At 43.5% G+C, this 25730-nt stretch overlaps 1 protein-coding gene across 1 annotated transcript in view; it reads right to left on the bottom strand.

Annotated features, from left to right (window-relative positions):
- Positions 1-25730, bottom strand: part of LOC114551763 (protocadherin-16) — a 114392-nt gene that overhangs the window by 4450 nt on the left and 84212 nt on the right. Inside the window, exons 3-20 of the mRNA XM_028572723.1 lie at positions 17851-18039; positions 16961-17192; positions 16551-16787; positions 15097-16125; positions 13969-14156; positions 13167-13263; positions 12464-12621; positions 10219-11068; positions 6701-6940; positions 5583-5708; positions 4991-5200; positions 3876-4742; positions 3649-3762; positions 3351-3562; positions 2878-3029; positions 1750-1880; positions 1190-1476; positions 423-564 (exon numbers count right to left, since the gene is read on the bottom strand). Of these exons, the coding sequence (XP_028428524.1) occupies positions 423-564; positions 1190-1476; positions 1750-1880; positions 2878-3029; positions 3351-3562; positions 3649-3762; positions 3876-4742; positions 4991-5200; positions 5583-5708; positions 6701-6940; positions 10219-11068; positions 12464-12621; positions 13167-13263; positions 13969-14156; positions 15097-16125; positions 16551-16787; positions 16961-17192; positions 17851-18039 (5461 nt within the window). The remainder of the gene's footprint in view (positions 1-422; positions 565-1189; positions 1477-1749; positions 1881-2877; positions 3030-3350; positions 3563-3648; positions 3763-3875; positions 4743-4990; positions 5201-5582; positions 5709-6700; positions 6941-10218; positions 11069-12463; positions 12622-13166; positions 13264-13968; positions 14157-15096; positions 16126-16550; positions 16788-16960; positions 17193-17850; positions 18040-25730) is intronic.

Raw genomic sequence — 25730 nt, forward strand, 5'->3', positions numbered from 1 at the left:
TTGTGCATTAGACAGGGTGGTTTGCTATTTAAGAAATAACAATAAATCATTCAGATAAATAATTCAATTGCATTTTCTTTTTTAAACACTGTGGCAGATTTGAAGGGAACATTATTTGAGGCAAAAGGAATTGCACTTGAGAATAGGAGACCGAACAGCTTGAGGCAAAAAGAGTCCTCTTTATTTTTAGATGCTATCTCAAGCAAAACATCTGAGGCAAATAACATTAAATCTGGCTTTCAATGACTTTTAATGAACAAAATGATTAAATATTTTGCAATGCCTGTTGAAAATATGTCCAAACCCCAAATGTGCATCCAAGAAGAGCCGTAGGGGATAAGATTTTTATGAAGGGTAATTAAGGGGAGCTCTGGTTAGAAAATAGTTATAAACAGCCATAAATGTGCACACAGTAACCTTACCGTTGCTTGGGTCAATGTAGAAGACGCCCCTAGTTGATGACATTACTCTGTAGGTAATCTTCCCGTTGTCCCCGGAGTCACAATCAGTGGCTGTTACTGTAATGACCGCACTGCCTGCTGGGAGGTGCTCTGATACAGTCACCTAATGAGAAACACAATAGAGATAAAGTTACATATCCGTCACAGATACTTCAACAATTTAACGAACGTGCTAATACCAGTGTTGGAGGAAGTATTCAGATCCTTCACTTATGTAAAAGTACTAATGCATCAAGGCAAAATACTCTGTTACAAGTAAAAGTCCTGCATTGAACATGTTACTTAAATAGAAATATGTCATAAGGACAATGTACTTAAAGTATTAAAAGTACTCAATTCAGAAAAATCCTCACATAACAATCCAAACAGTTCTGTGATTAATGGTCTAATCATCTCAGCTGGACTTGTAGGCCGTTATATTGTTGGCTAGTTTACTTTAGAATCAAACATCAAATTGTATAAACTACATGTGTTTTGTGTGCAAAAATCTTCATTTGTAAAGTAACTAAAGCTGTAACAGATGAATGTAGTGGAGTAAAAAGTACAATATTTCTCTCTGAAATGTAGCGGAGTAGACATAGAAAGTGGCATGAAAAGAAAAGACTCAAGTAAAGTACAAGTACCTCAACATTTGTACTTAGGTACAGTACTTGAGTAAATGGACTTATTTACATTCCACCACTGATGCTAATGCAGGTGTGAAGACAGGTGTGTGAAGGTAGCTGCACCTGATACAGGTCCTGTGTAAAGGTGGGGGCGTTATCGTTCACATCATCCACCAGCACAGTGAGGTTGGCCTCGCTCTGGTGTTTAGAGTCGGAGGAGCGGACAGTCAGAGTGTACCACGTCCTTTCCTCATAGTCCAGAAGGCCCGTCAGAGACACCCCTCCTCCATACCGGTGAATCCCAAACATGCCTTGGCTGTTTGGATCCAGATGGAGTGTGTAGGAGAGGGCTGGCCCTGAGTCAACATCATTTCCTGTTACTTGGGTGATAACTGTGCCAATCAGAGCATCTGTATGATAATAAGGTGGGGAGGCAGGAAAAGAAGAAATTTAGATTGCAGCTGAAATGAAGCACAGACAGTTTTACTTTATTTGGAAATATCCTGTTCTGAAAAACCTTGTCTAATAGACAGGAAATGAAGAGAGGAACTTGGCAATTAGCTTGTTTGGTCATAGGGTCAGACTTTTCTCCCTGAGCCCCACGGAGCGAGCTTGCCAGGGAGTGTGATGTGAGGCTTTATGATAAGATCAGCGGGCTAACTTCAACTGTGAAGCTAACTTACCCTCAGGCACTCGGATCTCCCGATGCAGAGGGATCATGGGACTGTTGTCGTTGAGGTCAATGATGATCACAGTGAGGGTGGCAGAGCCAGCCAGCCGCGGGGTTCCTCGGTCCGTTGCCGTAACGACAAGCCTGGTACACAAATAAATGTCAGTGTCTGAACTTTCACCTTTTATAAAGAACCTGGTTGTGTATTGTTTTAGCCCCACCAAGATCAGAGTCTTTTTGTTTCAGAATGAGCATTACAATATACTTGTTTTTTACAGTAAAAAATAGCCCACATTACAAATCTGGAATTCATCAATATTAAGTGATTGAAAGTCAAATAAAAAAAAATCAATAAAACTAAATTTGTTCAAAATGTGATTTTTAAAATACCATCTGCAGGGATTTTCTCCCAATTTTTTCTATAACCATCTCCTGATCAGACCCATAGACTGTATATAAAGATAGAGAAATGTGTCTCCCTTCCTACCATTGTAAAAGTGAAACCAAAAAATCCCAGATACGGGTTCTGCCATCTTGTAATTTTGGAGCCAGAGTCTGTGCAGTAGTGGTCAGGTGGTGGAGCCACGGTATCTAAGTCCCGCCCATACACACGCTCGACCAGTTGTGAGTCAATCCCAGCTGTCAATCACCCCATTACATCCCTTTTTTTTTTTTTTTTTTTTTTAAAACAAACAGAAACCATATTTGGAAATCATCTTTTTTTGTGTACTATTTTTTAGTTTGGTCCATGTCACATCCGCTAACATGGAGGGGGCGGGGCTTATGACCTATGCTGCAGCCAACCACCAGGGGGCGATCAAAATGTTTTGGCTTTACTTAAACAGTCAATGCAGCAAACCCTGATCTGACAAAACATAAAGTGCAGTTAAAGTGCTATATATATATATATACTATATACTTTTTTTTTTCAATAAAATTTGGTATTTTCAATGGAAATATGCACAGGAATTGAGCTTTGCCATTAAACAAGTTATTACAAAGTTATTTGAAAAAGATTGGCATTTTTAGAGTAACAATGAAATAACATGAAACATGCACATGTAAAGGGGCAGACATGAGCTGAGCGGAACCACATGGCAGTATGTGATAACAGACAAAGAGGGAAAAGACCAAAACTCACTTTGTTTGCGTCCAGATCTCTCTGTCCATTATAGCTGCAGTGGTGATGCTGCCAGTCAGTGGGTCAATCTTAAACAAACCACTCATGGATGATGACCTGATAGAGTAGGTCACCTGACCATTTTGACCCTGGTCCAGGTCATCTGCAGCAACCTAAGGAAATGACCAGCCCATTTTGAAAATGAAAATATAGAAATATTTGCAACGGCTGTTTCAGTGTAACATGATCTAGTGAACAATTTTGGACTTGGAAGTCAAGAGTTAATAAAAAAAAGGGCTATATGTAGCTGGCTTCATGGCCCAAATGCTTCTATAGTCTATTCAATTGGGACACTTACAGTAGAACACAGAGTAGTTTCTCTACACTGCTGAAACTATCCAGATTTTTGAAACACAAGTTCTTTTCTTCTTCAACAAATTCACACTTTAAAAACAGCCAACCATAATGAATGTGTGAGGAACCGGCTACTGCACCTGAATAATAGGGGAATCGTAGCCCTGTGCCTCTCTAATGTAGGCTACATAGTTCTGGAGTTGGAAGCGTGGCAGGTTGTCATTGACGTCCTGCAGGATTAAGTTGACAGCCATGTAGGAGCTGGAGGATGCCGTCTCAGCCTTCACCACAAGGCGGAGTTTAGGGGTCTCCTCAAAGTCTAGTTCTTCAGATTTCTGGACCCATATTTCACCTAGTTCACGAAAAATAACAATGAGTCACACTGTCGATTTGGAAAAAACATTGTTTTATTGTGGATGCTGCCATCTTTGTACTAACCGGTAATGGTGTTTATTCCAAAAGATTGCATTCTGTTTCCACTGAAAATACTGTAGCTGATACCAGTTTGAGAGCCATCGGGGTACTGGGCCTGAGTCTGTGTTACTACTGTGCCTATAAGATGGAGAAAAAAAAAAACACAACTGGTTAAAACATTTCACTACTTATTATTCCCACTATCCATTCACAAATGTCCAAGTGAAAAGATTTCAATCTAATATCCAAACCTTTAGCAGCGTTCTCCTGCAGACTGACATCTCGAGCCGTGCGAGAGAAGCGAATCCCCCTGTAGCTCTGTTCCTTGATATAAATAATAACCACCCCCAGGGAAGACTGAGCCGGGTTGCCCTGGTCCATGGCCTGAACTATCAAAGTCCTCTGGCTTTGGGTCAGAGTCTGCAGCTTCTCTGTAGCCTGGATGTCTCCTGTCAGCGAGTTGATGGTGAAGCCCCTCACGGGGTTGGCGAACCGATAAAACACAGAGCCATTAGCCCCAAAGTCCTTGTCCTCTGCTCTCATGGTGGCCAGCACTTGGCGGCTGGACACGCTGCTGACGGAGATGTTCACAATAAGTGGGTCCTGAATGAAGAAGGGTGCATTGTCGTTCACATCCTGAATGTAGACAGTAACCTGAGCAGTGGAGTTACGTGGGTTTGCAGGGGAGGAGTCAGTGGCACACACCTCAAAGGTGTAAGAGGCGGTTCTCTCTCTGTCTACGGGTGCTGCTGTGATAATGCGGCCAGTGTTCTCGTCTATGATGAACATGCTTTGGGAGCCACGGCTCAGAAAGTACATCACCTGGCTGTTAAGGCCATGGTCCTGGTCAATGGCTTTCACCTCCAGGACCAGTGAGCCGATGGGCACATCTTCGGAAATGTCTGCAGTGTAGCTGCTACTCTGAAACTGGGGGCTGTGATCGTTGATGTCCATAACGATCACCTCCACGGTAGCGCTGCTGCTGAGGGGAGCGTGGCCCTGGTCCTGAGCTGTGACTGTTAGCGTGTAGCCAGCCCTCTTCTCCCGATCCAGAGGCCTTGAAGTGGACAGCACACCTGACAGTCTGTCCAAGCGGAAGTCTCCCAATGGATCTCCCGCTGCAAGTAAAGCAATGGCAAATGGTTGTATTTTTGATTTTGTATGTCTACGTCTTTGGTTGTGGTTTTCATATAAGCCGTTATGTATTTTTTTATTTCTTCAATGCAATTTGAGTTTTTCAACTGAACTAAATGGTTTTAAAAGATTATCACAATTATAAAATGTTACAAAAATGCTAAAATCATGGGAGCAGTTGAGCTGATAATTTTGTTGTAAACGGTTCAACAAAACAAATTGCCCAAATCACCTGTAATTTTGTAGTTTATCTCCCCACTGTCTCCTGCATCCTGGTCAGTGGCTCTCAGGGTAAACAGAGGCGATGCTTCCAGGTTTTCAGGCACCTTGATGCTGTAGTAGAGATGCCCAAAGAAAGGGGCGTTGTCATTCTCATCAAGCACTCCGATCCTCACTGTGGCTTTGGCATAGTTGGGTGGAAGGCCTTCGTCTTTTGCATAAACTGTCAAAAAAAAAAAAAAAAAGGGAAAATGCATGCAGCATCAATGGTGATTTTAAAGAGATGGTAAATGCCACATGGCAAATTTGAAATTCCGAAAGTAACTCTTAATGCTAAATATCTCAAAGCAAGAAGAACAGTCAGCAACACGCACACCCATTGCTTGGTGTCCTCTTTGGTGCAGGGAACTAAATCCCCCCAAAGATCCATTTCAAAAAGAAAGAAAATCTAAATTCCTGCACACACTTTTCACCTCTGCATTTGGTTTTATTAGTGGACATTTCGGTCCCAGGGACCTTTCTGAAGACACGTAATAGTAAATAGTAAAAGTAGCTCAAAGCAGTCATCTTAGGGCATGTTTTCTCTGAGAGTCAGAGGGCAGTACCTGTCACGGTGTAGTACTCCTGGAGCTCCCTGTCCAGCGACTTAGTGGTCGTTATTACACCCGTCACTGGGTTGATGCTGAAAGCCTCCTCTGAGATACCTCCGTATGTCACCTGACCATTGGTTCCTACAGAGAAACACACAGTAACTTTGCTGTCATTTAAAAATGGATTGTAAAAAACAAAAACCGCAACATGTCACCAAAGCTCAGAAAGCTTTCTATGAACTGTCAATATTTGACATATTGGCTTGTATACTTACACCATACTGTGTTTGTTTGTCATAAGTTTTGCTATCTAAGCATCTGGCAGTGCGGGCCCTTCCTTAGGTGTCTGGACGCCAGATTGCGTGCTAACAGAAAGCAGTCTGGCAACCTCACCTGTTTACTTCACTAATTGCTTTTGGAGAGAAAGTTTATAATCCTTCTGTTTTATGTGCTTCTGACTAAGTCTGAGGGAATGCACCCTTTCTGTACCCCCACCTCACTGAGGCCTCAATTAAAAACAACTGTGAATGTCTGTAATGTGAACACATACTCAGCACATGAAGGCTGAGCATTTTATGCTCGTCTTAATTGCTGAAGCAGCACGATCTAATATCCATTTAAAAACAAATCCACAAACATACATACAGCAAGATTTAAGGTTATTTGCAGTTTAGAAGACATTGACGTGTCTTGGTTAAAACCAGGCGAAATTTAGTTGAAACATTTTGACATCTAGGTTACACATAACTACATATAATCAGCATTTCTATGACTATGTTTATCTCTGCCAAGGAGGTTATGTTTTCGGTACAGTTTGTTTTTCTATTTGCTTGTTTGTCTGTCAGCAGGGTTAAAGAAAAACTCCTGGCATGATTTCCATGAAACTTGGTGGAAGGATGTAGCGTGGGCCAAGGAAGAAACCATTACATTTAGGTGTGGTTCTGATGGTGGATACGCAACATATTTTTCACTTTCATTAACATTATCTTTAACTTAGATGTCTAAGACATTCACGTTCCAACCAACCAGTTTTAACCTACCTAGTATTATTTGGACATGCAAATTACTAAATCAGTGCTCGCTCAATGTAGCAGAGCTGCAGTAACTAAGTCAGTGCACATGGTATGTCTCACCTTGGTCCAGATCAGAGGCGGACACGGTCAACACACTAGTTCCTGCAGGCTGGTTCTCAGAGAGCTGGGCTTCATACTGGCTCTCCTCAAACCAGGGCACCTCATCATTAACATCAATCACGTGGACACACAGCAGCTGGCTGGACGAGTGCTGGGATATCCCATGATCCTCAGCGGTTATTGTGAGGTTAAAGATGTCCTGCTCCTCACGGTCCAGAGGTTTGAAAATAGACAGAGAGCCTGCAGAGAGATGAATCAGGGGTGAAATGTGAGTAGAGATTTCCTGTGTGTGTGTGTGTGTGTGGGTGTACTTTATTATAGCCTGTTTCACAGAGGCAGTTACACACAGCAACTACGGTATGAAAGCATGCTATCAAAGGCAATAAAACATGCCACTTTCTATGGTTGTGTGTAGTCAAGTGATTTAAAAAGAAAGAGTGAAAAGTTGCCGTGAGAGGGCCAAATCAGAGATAATCTCCTCCACACACACAGCCTTGCCTACCTGAGTGCTACCACCACCACTGCTGTAACAGCCCAACAGTCTGGCCACAGTTTATGAGATTTTCCATTGGAGAATGCCACAGCCATCGAGAAAGAGGCAGTAAACACATGCTCTAGACACGCAACAGCCAGACCTGCCGTGCTCCGTAGAAATTAGGGGCACCCTTGCCTTTTCATTATCCTGCCATAAGAGGGTAGAGCTTGCATTGATTCTATTTCAATTTCATGCTTTAAAATGAGCTGCAACTGTTTAAAAAAGGAGGGCCAGGGCTGTTTTGGTTTTTCTTTCTTTTTTAGCTTTATATCTTGCTAGGACTGAGATAACTTGCCCCTAAGCCTTTAATGTGGTAGGAGTTACAGGCTGGAATATTTTCACCAAGTTTGACTCCTCTGTGATCCTGCCGTATTCCTGGTCACTGATAGCACATGGGCAGAAAAAAAAAGAATGTGGGAAACAGGGGAAAGTTTTTATTTTGGATGTTTTCAATTCCAACATTTTAAGCCTATGTCAGGTTTGCGGCGCCAAGATTTTGGACCGCAGTGTGAGGGTTAGCTGAGGTTGCTCAGACAACACTCACATTTGTCTTGTCTTATATGCAGAAGTCATTCATCAACATGTAGTGTGTTAATCCCTGAATGGTGCTGTCTTTTCCAAAGAAGGAATTCCCCATACCACCAGTGTACTCCTCCTTCTCTCCAAAAAGGAAAATTAATGACCTCCCTTCTGACAATGAATGATGAGAATGTGTCTCACTCTGTGACTTATATATATATATAAATATATTCCTAATAATAGCCTGATAGTTCTCTCTATTGTGGTTAACTGTGATGCCAGGGTAATGAAAACAGAGTGTGTAAAGATGGTACCAGGTCTCCGGTCGCTGACCCCAAAACAGGAGCAAACCAGGTGCTCAGAGGATTAACCCTGTCAGTATAACCAGTGTGCATGAAAACACTTCAAGATGAGCGCACATACTGAGCTATGCAAGCACAAGTGGCTTGCATGACAGTTGCTGAATGTTTCCATACTCAAACTGCTGGAGGGGGCAACCAGGTTGGTGACATGAAGGGGGAAGGCGGAGTCAACATTGACACGTGTCTCAAACACCACAACAAAGCCCACAGGACCAAATAGCCCAAGGTCAACGGTGACCAAGTGACAGAGTCTCATGCAAGCACACAAACACATATGTGCACACACACAAACACATATGTGCGCACACACACACACACACACACACACACACACACGTAACTGATCCCTTCTCTAATGGTTCCCAGAAGCCCGAGCAGGAGGTTCTTTGGTCTTTCATGGGAATAGATCCACAATAACAGATGATGGGTTGTGTGTGTGTGTGTGTGTGTGTGTGTGTGTGTGTGTGTGTGTGTGTGTGTGTGTGTGTGTGTGTGTGTGTTCAATACTTGGCGGGCTGCTCTGTCTGTCTGGCCTCCAACTGAGAGAAATAAGTCATGAAAGGTGAAGCAAGAGTTGTGCTGCACTAAGACGTAAGCAGAGTATTACAGGAGTTTGTGTGTGTTTATGTAAGGGGAGGTTTGGTAATTGTGGTTGGGGGAAGGGGATGGGGAGCACAGGGAAAGGTGAGTACACATGCAATGCCAAGTTGAATCAAATTGAGAGCTGGCACAAACGCTTAAAACATCCATGAAAAGATCCAAACAGAGGTGAACAGATGCAGATTCGCTTGTCCGCTTAAATTTAAAATATTTCAGCATAAGCAGCACAAGTCATTTTTAAGTACTAGGATTCCGGACAGATGCTGGGAGAATAAAGGTAGAGGACAAATCTGAACGCTTTAGTATTATAAAAATGAAGAAACAGTAGCAAAAGGGAGTGTGTCAGGTAAGAAATACGTAAACAACTCCAAGACTTGAAAATTTGATGTAAACTGATTGTAGCAATCGGCTATTTGCGGTGCTAAAAATATTGATATCTAATGCTAACATGTACTTTATATGTACAGAGCCACAATGCATTTGAGGTTCGTGGCTAAACAGGACAATACAAGCCATTCCGGAAGTTTAATTTAAACTTTACCAAAAATAACAATCATAATTTTCTTCAAAGATTTCTCTCCGATATATAACTTAAGCAACACTATTACCAGACAGAACGCAACTGATTCTGCAAAACCCCAAGTTATGTTCAATAACATAATGTTTTAAATGATCTGATTCTGCAATATGTACGCATGGCAACTATCAACATCACCGATTGCATTGTAAAGCTTAGATCGGGCCCAAAAAAATCAAGCCCGGCCCTACCCGAGCCCGTGAACGTTGTGTCCGAGCCCGGCCCCGCCCGACACATCAACTGTAATTATGAGCTTGAGCCCGATTTAAACCCGACAATTTTTTTAATACGTGGGCTGTTCTCAACTACAATTCCGAGTTGTTTGAACTACAGAAATCTGTTTAGAATTATCTTAATGAATAATGCAACAAGGACAAAGCATTTAAACTGCGCTGTTTGTTTATTCAGAATGGATAACTTCAACGTAAAAAAAAAAAACTCGACCCTAGCATCCTCAGCCGAATAGTGTGGGTAACAGATCAAGGCGGCAACATAATCAAAGCCCTGGAACCATATAGGAGACTTTTTTGTCTTGATTACCTAATTAATTGGCTACTGTCCTTCGTATGCCGACGCACTGGCTGTTGCTAAAGGACTCATGAGATATCTGAAACAATCTGGCCTGGTTGCGCAATTATGGAAGACAGTGCCAAAGATGGGAGAGACACAATTTAGCACAGTTTACCTCACACTCAAGTCAGTGCAGGACATGCAGAGCTACGGGAGAAGCTGGAGAGGCATAGCTTTCTCCCCACCGATTTAGGCTAATAAAGTAATGATTAAAAAAACACAAACGCTTGATCAAGGGCCCGGCCCGGCCCAGCCCGAGGATAGCGGTGGGAAGTATCGGCCCGTGGGTCAAGTTCGGGCTCGGGCTCGGGCAGAGAATCTAAACTCTACTGCATTGGCACTGGGCTGGACTTACCAGTGTTAGGGTTGAGGCTGAATGCTCCTCCAGTGTTGCCTGACTGGATGCTGTAGGTCACTCTGCCATTCTCCCCTTGGTCTGCGTCTCTGGCCATGACATAGAGCGCCACAAAGCCCACCGGCTGGTCCTCCATCACACTGACGGCTGTTGGCGAGCTGAACACTGGAGGATTGTCGTTCTCATCCGTCACGTACACCCTGGCCGTGACAGAACCCCAGCGTCTCTGGCTGGCATCATGGGCAGAGTCTGTTGCCTTAACAACCAGTATCAGGTCGGAGATGACCTCATGGTCCAGCTCCTGGCCCAGAGAGAGAACCCCAGTGGAAGGGTCGAGGGTTAGCAGGCCAGGCGTGTTTGGCCATTGGTGGAGAATGGAGTACTTCAGCTCACTGTTGGGCCCACTGCCATCCTTATCTGTGGCTTGGAAAGTGTAGACGGAAGAGCCGGGCTCCATGCTCTCAGAGACGACGACGGTGATGGGGTCCTCGGGGAACTGAGGGGCGTGGTCGTTGCTGTCCTCTACCTCAATGCCCAGGTGGACCAGGGTGCTGCTAGGAGGGGCCTGAGACAGGTCATCCACCTCGATCTGCAGAGTGTAGCGCGAGTCTCGCTCATAGTCCAGAGGACGAGCCAGGTACACGTCTCCGGTCAGACGGTCCACGACAAAGGTCCCATCTCGGTCTGTACCCCCCACCACCATGTACGTCACCTCCCCTTCCCCTCCTGGGGTTTCTCTGTCACGAAGGCGGACCGAGCCAATAACAGAGCCGGGCTGGGCCTCCTCCAAGGAGTTGAAGGATATGGACAACGAATTGGTCTTAGAAGTCGGTCTGTTAGTGCTGAGAACCTGCAATGAAGAACAACGCTGTGTGAGTATTTGAGGACAGAGCAACACACCAGTGGATCTAACGCTTCATTTAGATGCCCGGTGGCGACTCCAGTTTTACAATTTTCAATACAAAGAATGAAAAGATTTTACGGATTTTTGAGCAAAGCAAAAACAGATTTTGTCCTCTCCACTCACTTGTACTGTATGTGTTCACTGGGAAACAAATGAAACCAGTTACAAGAGGTTTTTTATAGACTTGAATAACTTGCCTGCTAACCTTAATCACACTTAATCTGATACTCATGTCGCTGCCAGGAAAAATAATAAATGATAAAAGTATCACAATCAGAGGAGGAAATGGCGAGAGGGTTTGAATTCAGCACAGGGACATATTCCTGTACTGTGTATAGCTTTATGAGAAGCGTCTTCAAAGACTACAACATTATGACTTCACGCCTTTGTATTAAAAGAGCACCGTCAGTAACACACATGACACATTGTTTTAATAAAACATAAGCAGCTGTAAAGAGGGGAGGGAGAGGGAAAGGTTGCGCTGATCAAAAAACAGCAGCGTTGCGGACGGCTGATCTAGATACTCCGCATTGCATCCTACAGTACAGTTCCCACAGTAAGTAGGCACTCGGGGAAAAAAAAAATATGCTGTTTGTTGTGAAATCTCACATGACAAGCTGTAAATTGGTTCCACATTAGATGGAAAAGGAGTGTTCCAGAAATAAATTAGCATAGTCACATCCTATCATCGTTGGGATTTAGAAAATCAGTCTAAAAAGATGATTAAAGGAATGCGCCAGTGGACAAGAACAACACTGCACTGTTTAATCCAATTAACTAATAATTATGACTTTCATTTTTTTTTTTTTTTTTTTTTGGAAAGGAGGAAAAACTGAACTGGCACTTAATGGAGCTGTTTATATGGCAACTCTATTTTCCTGGAACTTATACATGTATGTTCCTTCCAGGTTCTTCCATTGTGTTCATTTTCTGTTCTATATTAAATATTAACTGAATTACCTTCAATGCTGTGTTTTACGTGAGTGTATATCCCCGCCGCTCATTGCAAAAAAAGGGCTACTGTATTAAAAAAGTGTTGAAGTCATTGACTATGACCCTGATCAGAGCAGTCTACAGCTGGACCTCATCATAAGCCAGCTGGGAGTATTTGATTCAGACCCACTTTTCCATTTCAGATAGAAATTTCCCTTTTGAAAAGTCACAGGGGAAGAAAAGGGAGGGGATGGGAGGGGAGCTTGTCAGAAGTGAGGTTGATATGTCGGCAGCTAGTCTGAGGGGCCCAGAGATACGGATCCCCTCAGCCCCCAAGTATATTCTTTGATATTAAATAGGTGAGTAGTGAGGGTGTTTGTGCTGGCCGGGCTCCAGCAAGAGTCTGACCTGAACGGTGAGGGAGCAGGAGGTGCTGCGAGGGGGCAGTCCTCTGTCAGTAGCTGTCGCCGTCAGAGTGTACTCAGCCCGCTCCGAGTGGCTGAGAGGGGATGATGAATGTAACTCCCCAGTGTTGGGGTTCAAAGAGAAACGCTCAGCCCTGGGACCTGGGAGAGAAACAGAGTCCAAACTTTAACTGGAGACCCATGTACGTGGGGGAGCAAAAGACACAAACCCAGGGAGTCAGTTGCAGCATTTTGTCAGCATTAAATTAAAGCCGCTTTTAGACAGAAGTGATTGATTAGTAACATTACTAATCAACTCAACCATGGTGTCATATGTTTACAGTATTTACACACATGGATACCAATTATAATCGATTTACAGTTACAATGTTCTTTACACTAAAACAACAAAGTAAAACACACTAAAATAGTGAGAATACATGACAAATACAAAAAGCTCAAATTCAAATCAATGAATACTTTTATAAAGCAATAAAACAACAACAAAATAATCCTATAAAAATATGCTTATACCATGGCCTATGGTGGTAGATAGCTCTTAAAAGTGTCCTGAAATGCATTATTGTCTTTCTTCATTATCAGGACACCTCGCTGAGTACTATCACTTTCTTAAAACACAACATATACTACATTAACATATATATTGCTCAGATGGGTACTCTCTTTATTTCCTGCAGCCACCGTACCTGACAAAGAGTAGAATATGGTTCCGTTCTCCCCTTCGTCGGGGTCTTTGGCTTGCAGCGTGCCCAGTAAGAGCCCAGAGGACTGACCTTCTGTCACCTATGGGTTAGAAAAAACTAATAGTTGTCACCAAAGACATAGCCTGGATCAGTGGAAGTACATTTACAGGACAAAGCCTGACATCCGGCGCATGTCTGGCTTTGCCCCTCTCCTTTCACTCTCTGTGTGTTGCCGTTCTGAAAACAACAAAAAACGTCAAGCTAGAAAATGACAAGTTTAGAAGAAAATTTGGATCGAGAAGAATAGAAGAATAGACAATAAGAAAGAATATCTTTACGTCATTTACTATCTACTGTAACTGGGACGTTTTGGGACTGATTGGTGGGATTGCTGTGGACGAAGTACACACGGAGATACGCTGGTAAGAGCCACTGAGGTTTAACCATGTTTCCAGCTCATTTAAATAGCTCACGTTACTGTATTGTGTGGACAGTTAACTTGATTTAATATTTTACGTAGTGTTTTTTTTTCTGCGGGGTGCAAATGTTCCACCAAAACAAGTTCCTTCCTGAGACTATTTAGCAAAGCCAACGGCGCTGCGTCCGGAGCTTAGCGCCGCCCACGAGGATTGTGATTGGTGAAAAGAAATGCAAACAACCCAGAGCATTTCCCAGAATGTATCTGTGGTGTAGCCAGACTTTACTCCACAGCACTGTGAAGATAGAGCTGGCAATGCGAGACTACCAAAGACATTAAAGAGATTTCATTTCCTGCCTGTCTGTGTTTGTGGTCTTGTGGAATCACCTGTATGATGAGATTTTTGCCCGACTGGCTGTGGGTGAAAGCGGGGTCATTATCATTGTCATCCAGGACAGTGATGAAGGCTGTGCCTGTGGAGCTGCGAGGGGGCGAACCTCCGTCCTGAACCACCACCACCAGCTGGTAACTCGACTGCTGCTCTCTGTCCAGAGTAGTCCTTGTACTGATCTCACCTGGGGAGAGAAGTGGGCGGATGAGAGGGATTTCATGCCGAGGCACTAGTCCAGAGCACTGGAATAATGATGAGAGACTTAAGAGCCAGCAAGCTTTGATCAATGACACACAACTAATAGACATGCACAGTGTGCAGATGTATGTAGACATGTGCAGACACACAAAAAGAGGAGCTTTGGAAGGTTGACAGATGCTGCAGAGACCCGGAACTCAGCCAGAAACTAATCTCAAATCAGACTCCGAGTCTCCACCCACAGACTAACAGGCTCAGCAGGCCGATTAGAGCCCAGCAACAAAGTCAGCGCTACTGTCACCATCATCTGACTAATTTATGACAGTGGGGAAGAGGCAAATCAGTCAGTGAGTCGACTAAACAGTGATTACGTTTTTTTCACAAATAATTTAAATTCTCGAAGTGACACAAAGACTTTCTAGTGGAATCACGATAGCTTGTTTTTCATGTTGATGGAGGATCTTTGAGCCCAGAGATTTGTGTGTGGTTATTTCAGTTTAGTTCCAGCTCAAACTACAATAAAAAAAAACATGTATAATAGATGTAATAAAACTGAGCATTCTGCATTTTTGGGTCAGCTGCCTTCAGAAGATACTGCAGCATACCCATTTCACATGATCTAGAAAACAATACCGCAAAATAATAGCAGTGCAGCCTTTCTTATCTTGTGCTAGCCCCTTTGTCAACAGCAGCTTTATTTAAGCATGACATTGCAGAGCTAACCGCTTTTTTCATTTATGCCTGCTCAGTTCGTTGAGCATCTCTCTCTTTCTTACATACAGTATGTAGTTTTTTGCATTAATGCACAGATTATATTATTGCTGCCTAATTAAAGTAAACCTAGGAAATCACCATTCTAACACTCCAATCCGAGAGACCAGCAGTAACTGCTGCTTTGATTATGAATTCATCACATTGTTAATTACCCGTGTGGGAGTTTATCTGGAAGTGGCGATCAGGGTGCAGGAAGCGGTAGCTGAGGCGTCCGTTGGGGCCACTGTCTCGGTCTGAGGCCATAACGTGACCAAAGCCTGTTCCTGCTGCCAGGTTTTCTCTCACCGCCATGAAGACCCTGTCCTGTGTGAGCCGAGGAGAGTTGTCATTCTCATCAGTCACCGATATCCGCACTGTGGCACTACCCGTCTTCTTCAGCTGTCCATGGCCTTGGCTGGCCAGCACTGTTAGAAGATACATGTCCTTTACTTCTCTGTCTAGGGCGCTCTTCACAAACAGCCAGCCACTGTCTGCAGCAATGCCAAACCCTGCAGCATCTCCGTCTGGACGCAGGTGATACGACAGCGGACTGAAGAAACCTGAGCCAGGGGTTTCTCTGTTCAGAGCCCGGACCTGCAGGAAGCGGGTGTTTATGGAGGTCCCTTCTTTTAGCTCCACACGGTAGGTGAGGGTATCGAACATAGGTCCCTGGTCATTCTCCGCCTGGACATGAACCACAAGCACGAAGGTGGCACTAAGCTGGGGTACTCCGCTATCCTTGGCAATCACCTGCAGGTCATAACGGGGCGCACTCTCATAGTTAAGGCTCCCTACTAATCGGATCTCTCCACTGCTGCGCTCTATGCTGAAGGTCCTCTGGATTCCACTTGGAGAAGTAAGATCGAAGGTGAGTTGTCCATTCACTCCAGAGTCCCTGTCCTCGGCTTGGACCCGATACACCACCGTGCCCATTTCTGTATGCTCCGGCAGCAGCAGGGACTCCGAGGTCAAGGGCAGAAAAACAGGCGGGTTATCGTTTATGTCTGCGATGGTAATGTGGACACGGGTCTGGCCAAAGGCAGGGGGGTTGCCACTGCGGGCCTGCACCTCCAAATCAAGAGCTGGCTGGGCTTCATGATCCAGGGGCAGACTGGTCCTTAAGGCCCCGGTGTCAGGGTCCACTGTAAAGTAGCCTGCAGGGTCCCCAGAGCTGATGGTGTAGGAGATATCTCTAGAGGTGCCTGGGAAGGGAGAAAGACGACAAAAAGCAGAAACACGTCACCACGGCCCCGGAGGCTGCACTAAAAGCACTGAAGTAACAGTATACTCCAAAGATGTCATTTTTCAATTTCCAGGACTGTAGTAGAGCTCTAAAAACTCAGAAAATGAATACATAAACAAAGTTGTGAAATGGAATTTTTGATTGATGTTATTTCAAAGTTAGGTGTGTATAGTGGCCCAGCGCCTATTTGGACAAGTGGTGCAGGGAGCAGAAAAGGAACTCTTTAAAGCATGATCCAGTGTGACTGATAAATGTATACTGAACTGTTCTAAACTGGGCTGTGGGACTAAGAGTTGGGTGTGTGCGAGTGAGTGAGTGAGTGAGTGAGTGAGCGAGCCAGTGAGTGACAAAGAAGAAGAAAAAGCATGTGTTTGTAGTCCCCACCTGTCTTACTGCTGGCCTGGACAATGCCTACGACTGTCCCACGCAAGACGTCCTCTGATACAGTAAAGTAGTACTGAGTCTGTTCAAACACAGGTGGCGCCACCAGCCCTGCCCCCACGCTAATGTTGACTCTGGCATTGACGAGGGCTAACAGACCACCACCATCCTGAGCAGAGATTACCATGGGAATGACAGAGTTGGCCTTCCCGTAGACAGACCGAGACAGAGAGATCACACCTAGATAAACAAAGCCGTAGAGAAGATTCAAACAGGCTATTTGTTTATTATTATAATCCATGCAAGACAATAATGCAATGGAAATTGCAAGACAAAATCATTCGGCTTCTTAAATAATTGAAATCGTATGCAGTAAGTATGCAGCAAGAACTGGAAAAATCACGTGTGCCAACCTGTGTCTTTGTTGAGAGTAAAGTAAGGGGAGGCCCCTCCAGGTACGGTTTTGTATGTAATCCTGCCATTCTCGCCTGAGTCTGGGTCATAGGCCGTCACTCTGACAACAGATGTCCCAGGGGCGCTCTGCGTGCTCAAACTGACAGCATAGTTGACTGGGTAGAAGGCAGGTCTGTTATCATTAATGTCGACCAGATCTACCTTCACATAGACTATTGAGCTCAGTCCACCCTGCAGAGGAAACACAAAGCTCCTTTGTTATACCTTCACATACATTAAATCACGAACAGAAACAACACAACTGAAAGCAGGATTTAGGCCACATTAATGGTGAAAGTCAGTAAAAGTAAAAACCAGCAGTAAACCTGGTTAAAGTTTCAATGTAAAGCCTCCCAGCAGGTTTGCGCAGGGATACAGATTGATAGTTTCCCTCGGGAGAGAGCAATGTGTCATGACCTGTGGAGGGCGAGAGAGCCCGCCTCCACCGAACAATCTGTTTCATAGGCTTTTCATTTGCAGAAAATACAGTGCAGGCTTTTCATTTGGACCAGGTGGCAAAAACGAGGGAGGCGGCAGTCCAACTTGTTAAAATATTACTGCCTGACAGTTGAGGCATTTCTCCATCTGATTGCTTTAACATGGCCGCAGTCATTTTCTTTCATTTTAAACCTTTTATTTGTTAAGTATTATTTGGCTTAAAGTGAACAGGATATACTCTTTTGCCATAGAGAGCCATTCAAGATTTAGTTTTTCACTTGGCTGCTCCAATCGAACAGTTGGCCATGTCTTTGCTCTCATGTCTGTATGAAAAGCACGGCTGCTGTTTATAGGATTACTCTGTGGCTCAACGGATTCATATTAAGCATGATTTCAAAACGCTGCGGCTCACCCCGTCCACTGCAGTAACAGTAAAGTCGAAGCTGGCCGGCCCTTGATCCCTGTCTAGTGCGGTACTAGTGCAGATCTGGCCGGTCTCCTTGCCAATGGTGAACCGAGAGGGAACCGCGCTGTTAGTGCCAGAGCCAAGGGAGTAGGTAATGGAGCCAAAGGAGCCGCCGTCTGCATCTGTCGCAGTCACCTAGAGAGAAGAAAACATGCTATTGGTTAAACATTCCAACATTGCACATTAAAATTATAATGTATTGTGTTGGAAATGAAATATCCTACTGGATAAACTCAGCAGTTTCCATACTCTTTATTATTAATAAAACTATTCTAAAGCCGCAGCAGATCAAATCTAAATTCTATTAGAGCGATGTAAAGTAATGACAATCCACAAGCTGAAACTGGAGCACCGTACCAGGTGCATCTTTGGACCGGCTCTTTGTTGTTTATCTGAGCCTGAGCATGAGCCAAACAGGCCCTTTGGCAGAAAGGGGTTCTGAGGGAATGAAGGAGGATGACTTGTACAGGCTCTGGGAGGGCTGCCAGCAGGGAAAACTGCCTGCTTCAGGAGTGGCGTCTGTCTGCAAAGGACAGTGACAGGGACGGCTGGGGAACAGCGGGATACCACACAGTATGCTTCAGTGCAGCGCATTATACCCTAATGTAACGTCCCACATGCGGTCTGCTTTTAATAATGCCGCACATCTACAGAGGGCTGGAACTGCTGGAGCTATAAAAGCAGCTCACAAGCCATCAGCCGGGGAGCCGACTCAATTACTACAGGATCTCCCAAGACAGCGCCCGGGCAAATACACCAATCACGTCGGGCCCCTAGGTACCAGGAGCATAATTGTTTGCAAGTGTTGGCTCCGAAACGCAGGTCGCCAGAGATTACAGTAGGTTTAAACCTCACAAGTTGATTAGAATTCTCCTTCCTTCCACCTTTTATAAATGGATCTTTTTAGGAAAACACTAATTGGAAGAAGAAAAAAAAGAAGCTCAATTCATGCTCAGGGGCTCCAACACTCAGCAGCCGAGAGCCTCCTCTGTGTAAGACGGAGTATTCATCAGGAACATTGCCAAGAAAAATAAGGCAAGCCATGCTTATCATCAAAAGCTGACTTTTTTTAATTTATTTTTTAGATGGCACTGGTAGGAGTGCGAGTAGATGGAAATCATTAATTCAAGGCGATGAAGGTTTGGCCGCGGTTAATTCAGGCTCCATGTCTTTCCTGAGCAGATGGCAGACGGGGGACTCAGCAGAGAGCATGCCCCGCACTCTTGACTGCAACTCCTAACAGAGGGTGAGCAGTGTGTACGAGTGAGGGAGTTGTAAAGCTGGCAGAGACGCAAGCCAAAGAGAAGAATAATAAACCACATGAGGAAAGGGGAAACCAAGAGCAATACAAGAAAGTTACTCCATCTTTTAACGCGCAGAGGCTGCAGCTTACTGTAATATTTTATCATTTTGCAGGGGGACAAGTTATTAATAACAACCCAACAGCTTCATATGCTTGTTTTCTTCACAGTTGCATGATGAATGTCAGCTGGAGGGAAAGCTGAGGGAGCATTTTAGCAGTACCTGGGTCTTACAAAAAACTTTAAAAAGCCAGAAGATACTCTTCATACACTTCCAGATCTGTAGGAAAATATTTCCCCTCTTGTGACTGACCCATTCGTGGCAAGCATTGAATGTACGAGCTATTTGAGGAGACTTCATTTTGCTTTCCATTTAAGCCACAACCATCCATAGTTTTTTTTACCAAGTACACCCAAATACAGTTCATAAAAAAGATGTAAAAAGCCCACATTTATTTTTATGACACAAAAACTTGAAAAATGAAAGAAAAAAAGATATAAAAATAAGGAAAACACGGGGAAGGAGTTGGAGCTCTTTTGACTCTATGAATCTATAATTATACACAGTAAAAGTTACTGGCGTGTTCAACTTAACACAAAATTCACATTGAATTAAGGGTTTCCAGTAAGTTTTAAAAAGGTCAAAAAGTACAAAGTACAAAGTACAGTGTGTGCTTCCGAGATATTCTGAGCTTTTCTGTTAAGGACAAACTCAGAAGAGACAGGGGATTCAGTGATGGGTATGCCATTTCAATTAATTTACATGAGGAGGATCCGGTGCTTTAATAATTACACTTCTCCCAGTGCTCCAGTACAGCACACAGCGGTGAGGACATTTGGAGCCATGTGTGGTTTGAAAACCTGAGAACAATATTTTCCATGAGTTAAGTGTATGGCTTTTTGGGGAGAAGGTACAGTAAGATAATAAACCACACAATCACATTTGCATTTTGTAAGGAGAATGCCTGAAGCAATCAGTCTATTTTGGAATCTGCAGAGACTGCAATTTCAATTCCACTCTCTAAGTTAATAGCAGCATATCAGTGTCATCTCACTTTTGTCAGCCACACATATGTAATGACATATGAGGCAATATGCAAAATACAAAAATCAGCAGGACAATTAGCCAAACCCCAAACCATGAATCCTGAGAGATGAGAATAGCCTAGCAAAAACATTTGGCCTCGGGCGTCAAAGATTAGGATAAATCAATAACAGAGTAGACATCTCAACAGATGAAACAAGATTCTCACAAAATCTTGAATAAAGACTGAAACTTGCTTGGAAAGTTACGTAATGCTGCAGTTCAGCAGCAATAGGCTCGTTGGAGATGAACTGCGCCTCGCCTGTAAAGTGGACGAGAGCAGGCGGCAGCAGCAGGGGGCGGTGACAAAAATCTGCTGTCAAGTCGGACAGTTTCCCAGCTGATTCCAGCAGCCTTCAGGCTGAACAGGAAGTCACAGAAACACTGTGGTCTGATTCTGATTTAATAAAATGTTATCAGACCCGTATATCAGCTTGTACACGAGTCTCCGGTTTTTATTATGACCGAGTAGCAGACAAATAGCAGTTAAAATCCCTCCAATACAAAAACAATAAAAAGTTTATATAAAACGTCATGTTGAGTCGATTCTGAACCAATCAGTTGTTAGATCAGCCGAGAGGCAGGCGTTTCCCAGCATGCCCTGGGTCCATCTGGGTCTTGCAGTCAACGAAATGTCGTGAGGTCATCGTTGCCCACGTGTGCATGACGTCAGAGCAAGTCGGACACAAATCTAACCAGCATGCATTGGGCGGCGATCACCGGTGATTGCTTCTGCGCAGACCTGGATCATCTCCAACGAGCCTATTGTCACAGCAAGAAGCCATCCATCATTTATATCAATACTTTGACAACACACTTTTTTCCCTTTCAAATATTCCTTTTAGCTTACATATTTTTAATATGTACAGTACCCACAAATGGTGAGTAGTGCATTACGATTACTACCTCTTCTTCATGGGAATAGGAAAAGAAAATATTTATAACCAAGAAAGTCATTTAAGATGTGCCAGTCAGTAGGAATTCTCTGCCCTGCAGGGGGGAGAAAAATACCACTCCCCACTTTGTTGTATCCATCTTGACATGGATATGAGGGGCCTCTCTTTCTGTTTCCCACTGACTTTTTACTTTCTACTGCAATGTATAGGTATTACGCAAGGTCTCAGTTCAAAAGCAGGAGTAATCTTAGATCATCAGCAGCAGCCACAAGTATTCTCCCTACACTCTGTGTGTGTGAGTGAGGCATGATGGGAGCTATCTTATCAGCAGGAGAAAGGCAACGTTTGGCCCAGTCCTTAGTAAAAACAAGCTGGGGGAATCCAAACATAACTGGGGCACTTGTGGTTCTCCCATCAGATTCCAGGAGCTTTCCAGAGGAGACTTTCTCACTGACTGTCCAATCAGGAGAACAGGATTCACAGGAGAGAACATGCCTTTGTATGTTTATGTATTATATGTTCAAATGGAATAATGATCCTGAGGCTTTTGGATGCTCCAAAATGTTCTGGCCCATGTCCTCACTCTGTGGTCTGAGAGCGTGCCAGGCCTGGAAAAGAACAAGTCCAGGATTTGGGTGCTTTCTATTTTTAGAGTTGAATTTCCCAAAAGGCCAATTAGGTTTCTTATATATGTTTGACCACTGTGGCTTTCTAGTTCTTGTTCATATATTTATGTGGATAACGCGAATGCATGTAAGTCAGCATGACCAAGCTACGGCTCCTCTATCCATCTGCATTGTGCAGCCATGCAAAAAAAAGCTCCACCGTGGACACAACTAGCGCAAAAACCATTGAGTAAATGATGTAGAGCCGAAATCATTGAGGCCAACAAGGGGTGAAATTAAAACGATGTAGTTTCAATCATGCTCCCCGTATTTTAGAGTGCCCAGTCAAACAAATCTGTCTCACGTAGTCCTTAGTGAAACCAGCCAATCAGGACCGCACCTCTGCCAATCCAAATAGGCCACAAATGACGGAGTGCGCGTGTAAATGTTTGCCAACTAGGAAATTATCACACACATCAATCAAACTCTGCATGCACACATCCACGTCGAGTGTACCTTATGCGTAAGCAAAGTCACTAACGTACAAACACTGGGGATAAAGGCATCGTTCATTACAGTCTCGTGATGCCTGGAGAGCAAAAGAGCGAGACCAACTTCATTCCGCACTCCAATTACACCAAAATCTTCTTTGTATTCACCAGGAGCTCTTTGCAAACAAACTGAGCACAGACAAGTATGCACCAGTGGCTACTGTGACTCTGGCCCAAATTAAACTCTGCAACTTTGTGGCATTGTAAAGAAATGTTCCGCAAATACTGGATGACATTTCTAAATCTCTTAAGCTCAAGTTTATGCTTTTCTCTTGCTTGGAGATTGCTGTTACTTAAAGCACCATATGCGACACATTGGCCGGTTGGCCATGCAACTGAGATGCGTTTAAAGAAGTGCTTAAGTAATGGAGATCGATGTCAATGTTCAACAAGTTTCCATTGTTAGGGCTCTAGAATAAAGAGGACCTTATTTAAAAAGCTGTGGAGACTTATAAAAGGGAAAGGAGCTGAGTACTTCACCCACTAGAGAGATTTTAGCTGCCATCTTTAGTGTAATAGGTATCTTAAAATCCAGTAATGCCACAATTTATCTAATCTGACTTAACCTGACTTCTACAGCAATACCAAGCTTTACAGATATTAATTCAATAATAAGAGCAATTACATGCAGCGTGCGATAGATTGATGGAGTGACATGGAGATCATTAAAAGACCGTAAAGGCAAAGAGGAAAGCGTAGGCTCAAAGAAATCTAAAGAGCGGACGAGTTGCAGAAATCTGGACGGAGAGTTGCTTTGAGCTTTCACAGCTGGTGTGAAGCCGTGCACACTCCTCTCCCTCTATTGTCCTGGCATCACTTCTGAGGACAGCAGAGATGAGGAGAATGAGGCGGAGACTTCCTACGGGCCTCTTTCACTACTCGCTAAAGTAGCAGATAGGCAGGTCGGGAGACTTTGTGACATGTCTACCACCACACTAAAGACCCAGACAGAGACCACACCGGCCCGGTGGAAGGAAGAAACCCACACACTGTTGACTAATATATCAAAACTCCAAACATTTGCCGCACAGACAGCATTATCTGGCTTCCGTCCAACCATATGTGAAAGATTTTGGTGGTTACTCAGGAGACCAAAAGCTGATATCTTCACGGCATAGTTTAAGACATGTGTAAGGTCTACGCAATGGTGACATTAAATACTAGCAAACTGTGGCCTGTGATGTCTGGCTGCTTTGTAACTGTGTGATAAAAGTAATGACATTTCAAAAGATGTCCCAGCTGAATGAAGGATGTTCAAGAATCATCCCAGCTGCCTCTTTGAGTTCTTCAGCTCGTCTACATGCAGTACTGGATCTGTACAGAGCAGCTCTACATAGTATGAGGAAGGGAAGCCAGAGTAGCACTACCTGGCTGAAAGACTATGCATATGCTATGCTCTACTGTGCTAATAAGGAACTTCACTGGCTGTGAGGTGACGTACAAAACGTTAACATTTGTATTTTATTTTTTGGAAAGGGATGTAAATGGTATGATTTCCAAGAACTGTAAACTGGAGGGAGGAGTGGAAGAAAAAGTGGTTTAGTAATCTTCACAGTTTATAAACTTTCTAAACTATTGCACCATCTCAGTCTCCTGATAATTCATTGATTCATCCTTGACATCTGAAGGTTTTTGACACTAACCTGCATAGTCCTCCAATTTCTGAATACTTAAAATGAAAGGTTTGGCACTAGTGAAAGGCAATAGATTTCTATTTCATGGCCATTTGTCAGATAGATTTTGATCATTCTTGCAGGAAAGATCACAGCGTCATCAAAGACATTGGGCTTCACCCTCTCAGGACTATTAATATCCACAGCAAATTGAATAGGAATCAAGCCAATCATTTCTGACACACCTTATCATGTGCCAGTGTTGAAAAAGTAAAATGTTGACCTGAAGGAAGCGAAGGAAAAAGGCTACAGGGCTCATGTAAAGTGTTGGAGGGATGGATGGAATGAAACATCAAAATGCTTTAACCGAACTGCTTTTGGGGGGAAAAAATGCTTTTCATTGGGAGCAAATCTTTGTGTGTGGCCTGCCAAATAAATGCTATCACAGGAAACGCTCAAATACAGCAATTTGAGCGTGACTATTTTAAATGGAAAATCTTCCATCGGTTCTCAATTATCCTTTGCATAATTTCTGTTGTAAAAGCCTCAGCAACGTTGCACTGGCATTGGCACAGAAGCATAGTCTTTATAATTACAGACCAAACAGCTATATAGAGTCACATTAATTATTAGCAATTCCAATTCACAAAACCTCATTCAGTATCCCTGCATGGCTTCACATGAACAATCTTTTCCAGATTTGTCAAGTACTTTCCCTGTCCAGATGTCCATTAAAATACATCTGCTGTATTGGGGTATCCCTGTGAAACACCATATAACTGTCAAGGTCAGTAACCATCTTAATCACACTGATTTCTCTTAAAATATACAGCTATGTGCCAGTTGCCAAATCATATCATCCGGAACTGTCCTTTCACTTTGGAAATGAGTTCCAACTGTCCTTGCGGGGCCAATGACTCGACCAGACTAGAACTGTAGATGAACACTAATAACATCCATTACACATGTGCTGAAGGATAAACATGAAAACAGATCATATTTTACAGTAAATTTCCAGAATTAGATATAATTCAGCTGCTCAGTGTAAGTAACTTTTGGCTGGCTTTGGGAAAACAGAGCAACTTTTTTTTTCTGACTAGTCTGCAGCAGGAAAGCAACATATTTCCAAGCGTATTGCCCCGGCAGGTCCTACTGTCCTGGTTTCTTAGAATGGGATCGTCTCAGCTCAGGACATAAAAGAAACTACTCTCTGACACGAGGAGACAAAGACATATTGATTTCTAAATCAACAATGGTTCCATGAACTGCAGCTTTTCATCTTCCTCCGCGTAGTGCACTGACATAAATGTGGAGGACTTGGGTTGAGGGCAGCAGGTTAGTGTGGTGTAAGGTCCACATATCTGGCACAGGAACAGAGGGGAGGTAATATAGCAGACAGGGATATAATCACACTCAGTACTACAGGGCAGACACGGGACAGGATACGGTTTCTGTCTCTTTCCTTTCCTCTCACACATCACTCACCATAACTACTACACTGCTGGGGGAAAAAAGCAAGTCAAAACATTGTGACAGAGAGGGTCAGTGTGTTGATGAATTCATTTTTGATACAACATGCAATTTAAGAACATCAAGCCACAATGCTAACAATTGTTTTTGTTACCAAAGATGATTGTGAAAGGTCCACTTCCAAAAAACAAGGCGTGTGGCTATTTGTAGTTCTCACTCACCATTTTTAAATAATATATAATTCCTGTTCTCTTCCTTTAGGATTATAAATTATAAATGCTATGACATTATAGCAGGTTAACAGTT

This window comes from Perca flavescens, chromosome 3 (assembly GCF_004354835.1).
Source record: "Perca flavescens isolate YP-PL-M2 chromosome 3, PFLA_1.0, whole genome shotgun sequence".
Lineage (NCBI taxonomy): Eukaryota > Metazoa > Chordata > Actinopteri > Perciformes > Percidae > Perca > Perca flavescens.